The sequence below is a fragment of the Engraulis encrasicolus genome, chromosome 16 (assembly GCF_034702125.1).
Source record: "Engraulis encrasicolus isolate BLACKSEA-1 chromosome 16, IST_EnEncr_1.0, whole genome shotgun sequence".
Taxonomy (NCBI): Eukaryota; Metazoa; Chordata; class Actinopteri; order Clupeiformes; family Engraulidae; genus Engraulis; species Engraulis encrasicolus.
This window is the reverse complement of record NC_085872.1, coordinates 7,285,333-7,294,275: the sequence shown is the minus strand read 5'-3', so window position 1 is coordinate 7,294,275 and position 8,943 is coordinate 7,285,333. Positions and strand designations below refer to the sequence as shown.

The following is an 8,943-nucleotide window of genomic DNA, read 5'->3' as shown; positions in this document are numbered from 1 at the left end:
TCTTGTTTTTGAGGAGTTAGACACTGGAATGTCAAAATTCGCCCTATCCCACAAAGATTTTTTTTTTTTTTTAAATCCTGGTTCTGAATCATGACCCGGATCACCACCAAAATTGAATCACGTGTTCCTTTTGTCATTTCCAACATTTAAAAAAAAATCAAAATCCATTCACTTTTTGAGTTATCCTGCTGACAGATAAACCAACAAACAGACAAAACAATGTGACCGAAAACATAGCCTCCTTGGTGGAGGTAATAACAAAAATATCAACAACAACAGCAATACATGTTTGTTGCCATCAGTATAGCTCTGGATGTGTGATCAGCACGTTATGTTGATCCTTTTGAGCAAGGGATCAGGAATGACACTGCATACCCCATCAATCTACTGAACAGCGCCGAGACATAAAAAACACTCACATACACATCCCCCTCCAGTGTAGACCGGAGACTGGCTATAAATCAGGCCTCTGTTGTTTGTGGAGTGTCTGTGTCTCCGCAGCTCACTGTGCTCCGTCACGTGACGGTAGCAATAAGGTATGACAACACATGACATTTAAAAAATATTTTATTTTTGGTTCAGGAAATATAAAAAAAGATCAACCCAAAAATGACAAGGACAATAGTGCTGTTTTAGGTTTGTTTAGATAATTAATCATTATCATCAAAATTATTACCATTATTATTGTCTTAAACTTAAATAAAAAAAATCCCCTTAGAAAAAAGCACCATTAGTCTGAAGAACTGTAAACAAGAGCAATAACAGAAGTTATTTTCATACTTTTAATTTATTTTTGAGATGTAAAAAAAACAGATTTCAAAATAAATCCCCCCCCCTTCACTTCCCAAAATAAAGGCCACTTCATACTTGCCTGTCCAGCAGGACATTATTTAATTGCAATGTTAACAACAGTCTTTACAAGGAGAGCAACAACAACAACAATAATAATAATTGTCATCATAATGACATTATCATTTATAATATAATAGGAATTAACTTTACAGTACAATATTATTGGCTATTACTGCACACAGAACAAACATTTCAGCATTTAGTGTAGAAAGACATGGGCTGGGGCAGGAGACACAATACTGGCTCTGGGTTCTTTGTTTTTGATTGTTCAACAGAACATACACTCCCCTGTGATACATATCTGTGTGTCCACGTGTGTGCGTATGTGTGTGGGAGTGTGTGTGTCTGTGTGTGTGTGTGTGTGAGAGAGACCTTACGGTATGTAAAATGTGCAAGAAATTGATGTCTGTGGACCCACAGTTAAAATCAAGGACGAATTGCAATGCATATGTGGCTTTCTCCATTGGGCTCACTGCAATAGGCGACGTCTCCATTTGGATTAAAGTTTCCCCTTTCGAACAACATGCTTGTAATACTGGAGACTGATGGCTGTGGGCTTGTAGTCGTGGATACAGTTCACAATGAAAAACAAACAAACAAACAAACAACAACAACAACAACAACAGCAACTATAAAAAAGGCTAAACAAACAGCGATCAGCTGGAGTCAACTACACTCAGAAAGGGCAAAGGCTGGAAGAGAGGAGGGGAGAGAGATCAAAGAAGAGGAAGAAAGGATAGAGGGAAACATCTGCCTGTGGTCTTAGCCAAGGCGAAATTAGCATAATACAAGTGCAATAAGTACAATGGAAATGCCCAAAAACACAAACCATTTTTTTCTTTAATTTTGATCATTCTTCTTTTTGTACCATTTTGATGTGTGTCTGTGATTCTGAGCAGAGCTTGTGTTGGTGGTTAGAGTGTATAACTTTGCTTGGCCCCCATTTTCAAAAATTATTTCAGATTCAAATTCATATTCAGACATCAGTTTTAATAGCTAGCTACTTTATTGCCACAGGCATAGATATTCGGTCACCTTTTTCTTCTCTTCTCCATCGAGCTCTCACCCCTCCTCTTTTCTACCTTTTCTCTCTCTTCCTCTTCAACCTCTCTTCTCCTTCTCCTTTCTCTGCTCTCTCTATCTTCTTCTCTCTGTCTTTCTCTCTCGGCTCCCCCGTCTCCTCCTGTTTTAGACCTTGTCCAAGAGGGAGCGCTGGCAGTAGAGCAGGCGTCGCGGGTAGCCGTACGAGCGGAAGAACAGCAGCACCCCCAGCGTGAGGATGACACACACCAGCAGCATCAGGGGTAACGCCACGGCGATGGCCCCGGCCCCGCTGTCAGCCGCCTCTTGGATGATGATCACCGTCTCCTTCTCCGTCGTCTTCGTCTTGGTCTCCTCCTCGTCCAGGGTCTCGTCCACGTCCGTGTCCTGGTCGGGGTCGTGGTAGGGCGTTCTCCTGTCGGGCTTGTCCTCCTTCGGGGTCTTGTCCTCGTCGCGCCCGCGTCCTCGGCCTCCGTCTCCGCCGCCGGTCTTGGGGTCCTCATCCGGGCAGCCCATCCAGTCCCTCAGGGCAGACTTGGGGTAGCCGGGCTCCACGCGCAGCTGCTGGTTGTTGAACTTCCAGTACTTGTTGGCCTTGTAGAAGTATGTGTAACCTGGGGGCACAGATTGAAATGAAATTTTAAACTTCTGTGTTATCCCTGTTACATGGATTTTTGACAATAAAGTACACTTGACCTGACTTGACAGATTGGAAAGAAGGAGAGAGGAGGGGACACAAATTCAGATTATGGGACAATCCATTTTTTACTGTATCAAGCCCATAATAAAGTCTATGATAAGTCTATAATAAAAGGTGAGACCACACACTGAAGAAAGAAGGGGGGCAATTTGAGATTATAGGATATTAGTACTGTTGATAATACTAATAGTGTGTACTACTGTGTAATAACGATGGGCGAGATGTGTGTTAACTGAGGACAAAAGCGATATGAGCGATAGAAGAGACAGGGTATGCCCGGTATGTAAAATTAGAATGCAAGCATTCCGACATTCCACTTGGCTGTGGTGTCTGTCGCCGAACCGCATCATAGCTCATTTGCATAATCTGAAATCCAACTACAAAGCGGATTCCAAAAAAGTTGGGACACTTGGTATTTTGTGAATAAAATCAAAATGCTGGCATTTTCAAAACATTCAATATGTTAATAAGGTAGAGCATTGTGTACAGACAACATATCAGTTGTTAAAGCCAAGCAGAATGATTGTTTTGCGGTGATTATGTGATCATTTAAAATTTCACCCTCGCAACAAATTCCAAAAAAGTTGGGACAGGGCCAGTAAAATGCTTTTTATGTTGGATAAGACTAAACACAACACAAGGGAGGAGACTTAACATTTAAATACTTTGACTGATGGGATGATTTTATTAAAAAAAATAGATATTTTGATGTGCGAGACATGATTTCAGCAGCTCAACTGATAGGTGTGTTCTTCGACTTGTTTACCTTCTTGTTATGCTTAATATGTGGTATATCCTGACTGCAAGAAAACAATTTTGTCACCTGTTTACTCTTATGATGGAACCACACTGTTGGAACATAGTAGAGATTGAAATTTGCCATCATTATGGGGCAATATCTAAAGGCTGTGCTCCACAATATAATGCCTTGGTAGCTATGTATGCTGTTTAAAGTCTGAATATATAATTCAGCCCTCATTTTAATGCTCTACATGAGTAAGAAGACCATAACCAAGGCATCTATGCACCCCTTTACCATCATATATGCTGTCTTTCAGACTGACCACTAAATCAAGCTGAAGTATTCATTTTCTTCATAACCTGGAGGGTGCATGACTCCATGATTTTAAAAAAGAATGAAATATTTTCCATTCTGTAATCAGAGGACAGTTTCATGTGTATCCTAGGTCCATCTAGAATGAACTTTGTCACTTGCAACACTGTTTAATGTCTGCATCATGTGCCTTAATCAAGTGTTGTGTTTATGGTCATTTTTCAACAGCTGTCATTGTTGGAGTGTCAACATAGTTTGCTTATTGCTGATGGGTTTGTCATGATCTCATAACTCGTGCAATGATTTCACAGCACTCTACATTACAGAAATAAGCCTTATATGCCTGCAATTTTGATAATTCAGTCTTTCTGTGTAATAGATCAGTAATAAGTCCCTCAAAATCTGCGCTACAGAGTGCCACAGCCTCTCTGTGGTGATATTTTATTTGTGCATTCATGTTGGCAGTCAATATAGTTCCTTTCAAAATATTCCTCCTTGTGTTATTTTTAGAATTATCCAACTATTACAACATTTTTTGGCCCTGTCCCAAGTTTTTTGAGATTTGTTGCATGGGTCGAATCTTAAATGACCACATATTTCCCTCAAAACAATGCTTTTGCCTCATTTTAACTGTTCCTATGTTGACCTTGTGCCATTGTGCATCTTATGCATGGATTGAATGTTTTGAAAATGCCAGCATTTTGATTTTATTCACAAAATACCAAGTGTCCCAACTTTTTTGGAATCCGCTTTGTACAAATTGTCGCTCAAATCGCCTCAAGTCGCCCAAATCGCTTTTGTTGGCCAGCGACCCAATACAAAGTCAATTATTTGTGGCATCAGGCAGCTGGCGCTGCAGGTTCCTGGTTGGAAGGAAGGAAGGGGGAGGGTAGTAAAAGCACCAATGCTCTCCAGCCCCCTAACCCTTATTACTGTAACAGGATTTGTTGTTACTTGTTGTACCTTGTTGCATCTGTGCACTTAACATATTAGGCTACTTTACATTAGTTTTGTATTTTGTTGAAAAAGAAATGTCCTGCGAGACATCATTTCAATTCCTTTGTATTTCTAATTTCTAAAGATGAATCTGTTTCTATATAATTTCTATTGCGAATGCTCTGTCCATTTACAGTAAAAAACTGGAATATGACTTCATAGGTGGAAGGATTCAAAGACGACGGAGCCCACGTAAGCATTCGCATACGATGCCGATCGAGAAATGCTGAGAAACGAGGATACGCAGCACTGAGCTCGTGCTGAGCTCGTGCTACTCGTCCTGGTTGGACAACATCACTAAGACGTACTCGTCCCTGATTCGCTGGGCTGGTAGCCTTGGTCATGTGACTTGAGTGCTGGGAAGATAAACGTAAATCAAGTGAGACTAGCGAAGACTAGCGAGACTAGCGAATCACCCGATCCCCGTTTCTTTGTAAACAGAGTAGCTTTTTATTGAGAGGAAAGAGACTTTGTCTGTAAATGTAAATAGTTTGTGAGACGCCGACACGATGATATGGTGAAATGAATCAATGTAAACTTCTTCCTTCCCACCTCACTGGCCCTGCACAGGATTTAGCCCTACCCACACCTGAGTGCCCTCGCTCTATGAAGCCATGCCTTGCCTGTTTAACCGCTCGTTTGGCTTTGTAGTTATTTAGTGCTCTCTTCTTTTCCACCTGCTGGGCCTTATTTACACTGAACAAACAAAGGTTTGTGTCCATAAAGCCTTTGGCCCGGGCAAGCCTGCTATTTAGGTGCCTTGTCTGTCCTTTGAGGAAACTGGGAGGGTCTAGACACAAAAGCTCTTTTTGTTTTTTTGCCTTTAATTTAGCCTGTAGACATGCTTGAAGGCTGCATCCACTGGCGTACTGTATGTGATGTTTTTTTTTTATTATATATATATGTTTAAATAATAACTTAATACTCATGACTTTTTTAAAGCACCTTTAATGGAATCCAAGGTCGTTTTACTAGGCTAGGGGAATTTGGAGGACAGGGGGTGGGGAGGTGAAGGCTAGGCCTCAAGGACGATAGTACATATACGTACGGTGTGTGTATGTGTGTGTGTGTGTGTGTGTGTACGTGTGTGCGTGCGTGTGTGCGCGCGCTTGCATGTGTGTGCATGCATGTGTGTGTATATACTATACTATACAATATACCGTATTGTTGTAGCATATTGTATTATATATATATTATATACATGGCAGCATCTGGTAATGAGTAGATGCAGCAGCAGGCAGAGGTGGGAGGATGGAGCCCTGCCCTGCCCTGCCTTGCAGCAAGAGTCTGTCTGTGTTTGCATGGGTCCTTGGGAGACATAGACAAGGAGTGGTGCATGTAGGCGGTATCTGTGTGTGTGTGTGTGTGTGTGTGTGTGTGTGTGTGTGTGTGTGTGTGTGTGTGTGTGTGTGTGTGTGTGTGTGTGTGTGTGTGTGTGTGTGTGTGTGTGTGTGTGTGTGTGAGGAGAGAGAGAGAGAGAGAGAGAGAGAGAGAGAGAGAGAGAGAGAGAGAGAGAGAGAGAGAGAGAGAGAGAGAGAGAGAGAGAGAGATGGAATGAGAGATGGAGGGAGCAGCAGTAGAGAGATGGTCTCTGTTGATTTAATTATCTGATACACAGACCCAGAATTAAAAAAAAAATCCACACATGCATCCGCACTTACAATACAATCAGCACCTTATGCACTCACTCAATTGTGCTTTCAGTATGCACTCTCTCTCTCTCTCTCTCTCTCTCTCTCTCTCTCTCTCTCTCTCTCTCTCTCTCTCTCTCTCACACACACACACACACACACACACACACACACACACACACACACACAGAGAGACACACGCACACGCACACACACACACACACACACACACACACACACACACACACACACACACACACACACACACACACACACACACACACACACACACACACACACACACACACACACACACACACACACACACTCATGTTGAGAGGAAATTACCTTGGTCCCTGCTCATGAAGGCGGCTTTAGGGTTTTCGGGAACTCCCTGCCACACGCTGATGGGCTTGGGATACTCTGCGTCCACAGACTTGGTGTCCTCATTGAACCGATAATATCTGGAAGACAGAGAGAAACTTGTTCATGAGCCCCTTTTCTTCTGTCTCTTTCCAACCACCCTACAACTTCTACTATGCGCCTGTGTGACTTTCAGACAAAAAAAAACACAAAGGGGGCATTATAAAGCAAGAGAGAGAGAGAGAGCGCGCGAGAGAGAGTGTTTGTGTGTCTGTGTGTGTGAGAGAGAGAGAGAGAGAAAGAGAGAGAGGTGGGGAGAGAGAGAGGGAGAGAGAGAGAGAGAGAGAGAGAGAGAGAGAGAGAGAGAGAGAGAGGGAGGGAGGGAGAGAGAGAGGGAGAGAGAGAGGGATTGAGAGTGAGACTAACTTGTTTCCACGGAAGAAGTAGGTCCCGCCTGTCGGGGTATAGAAGAGGGCGGCATCGATCCTGTCCTTCGGCAGGCCAGAGCCCATCTCCTTCAGGGTCTTGGGGTAGCCATCGTCAAGGAGGGACTCCGAAAACACCCAGTATTTATCGCCTAGAGAGAGAGAGAGCGAGAGAAAGAGAATGAAGAGGTGGCGAATTAGGAGAGTAATATATCAGGCCTGTTTTGAGATACAACCAATATACTAATTTGTCCAAAATCAATATTATAATAATAATAATAATAATAATAATAATAATAATAAATAAATAAATAATACATTTTATTTGGAGTGCCTTTCAAGATACTCAAGGACACTTTACAGGGCATAATAGTCAGTAGAAGAACAGTAAACAAAACAAAACAAGTGTGAACAATACAAGTTAATGGTGCACTGTGTAAGATTGTGGCCAGAATAGGTATTGCAACTATGCTACTCATTGAAACTTTCATGAATATTTACTAAGTAATAAACTAGTATTTACTAGTATGACCAAAGTACAGTAAGTTTTGCAGCTAAAAATATCTATTTCTGGAAATTCAAAATGCCGGACCATGGAAAAGATCCCCCTTTTCATATGTAAAAAGTGCAATTTTCCCAGTCATGTTGAATACTCAAGATTTGATGGTGGTAGTGAATATTTGTTAAGAATGTAACATTTGTGAATGGGCAGCATGGATACTGGAAATGAACTATTAAAAATATTACATGGTTCACCTTTAAAAAGCATGGCAGCAAGTAAGAATTAGTGGTTAAAAGGCACAGAGGCAAATCAATATCGACATATCACCTTTGAAGAAAACAAATTTCCCATCCTCCCTCTCGAACGCGGCGTTGATGTTGGAGGGCAGGCCTCTGAAGAAGTGGCCCATGGGCATGGGGTACCCGTCAAGGACCCTGTTGCTGCGCACCCTCCAGAACCACTTATCCTGTAAGGCCACACGGCCAGCAAAAATGCAAATGATGATTCTGTCAATACGGGCGTGTATAGGGAGCTTTCACATCATTTTGTTGAGACGCGGCGAGTCACTCATGCCTTCACACACACATTCCCACTAACATGTACATATTCACCGGTACATCATATTTGCCTTCGTGCTATTTTTTCTGAACATACATAAATATCTGTTTATCTTTACGCACTCGCTGCATGCTCATGTATATGCACTTACGAATGTATGTGTAAGGTAAAAAAAAGTCACCTTAAAAACAAACATTTCTCCTCTCAGGATGGCTATGGTGTCGAAGTGGCCCTCGCAGGCATCAGGGCCGTAGCGAGGTCCTGATCTGGGAGAGTGAGTGGGTCGTGGGGTGCGATAGGGTGTGCGCGGAGTGACGGGGTGGCGCGGGTGACCCTCAGAGCCTGACCCTGCGGAAGGATAGAGGAAACAGAACGGACACATTATGTTACAGTTTTTCTCGATTGGTTTGGCTAATTTCTTGAAACTGAGATGACATTCCTATAACCATTGGGTCATTTGGCCAAACATTCTTACACTTCTGCAAAACAGTTCAGATAACTAGCAAAATGTCATATACCTCCCAAAACAGCTCATTCTTGCATCAGCACTTAATCCTTCTCCCACATAAATAGTCGGTACCATAAAAATGGCATAGATCCCTCTCAATTGCTTTGGCTCATTTGCATTCATTTAGTCCTTCTGTCAAAACTAAACTGGATGGTTCAGCATAACCTCATGGATCCTCATCACATGCTCATATCGCTCCAAAAACAGTTTACCCATGTGTCAAAACTAAATTCCTTCCCCACATATATCATCAGTACCCCCAAAATACATTGTCCCTTTGCCATTGTGTAAGCACTGCAAGTCAAAATGGTTA

At 42.2% G+C, this 8,943-nt stretch overlaps 1 protein-coding gene across 1 annotated transcript in view; it reads right to left on the bottom strand.

Annotated features, from left to right (window-relative positions):
* Positions 1 to 768: 768 nt before the first annotated feature.
* mmp14b (matrix metallopeptidase 14b (membrane-inserted)) overlaps positions 769 to 8,943 on the bottom strand; it is a 24,028-nt gene continuing 15,853 nt past the window's right edge. Inside the window, exons 6-10 of the mRNA XM_063218502.1 lie at positions 8,304 to 8,470; positions 7,892 to 8,030; positions 7,064 to 7,214; positions 6,623 to 6,738; positions 769 to 2,507 (exon numbers count right to left, since the gene is read on the bottom strand). Coding sequence (XP_063074572.1) covers positions 2,041 to 2,507; positions 6,623 to 6,738; positions 7,064 to 7,214; positions 7,892 to 8,030; positions 8,304 to 8,470 — 1,040 coding nt within the window. The 3' untranslated portion in view covers positions 769 to 2,040. The remainder of the gene's footprint in view (positions 2,508 to 6,622; positions 6,739 to 7,063; positions 7,215 to 7,891; positions 8,031 to 8,303; positions 8,471 to 8,943) is intronic.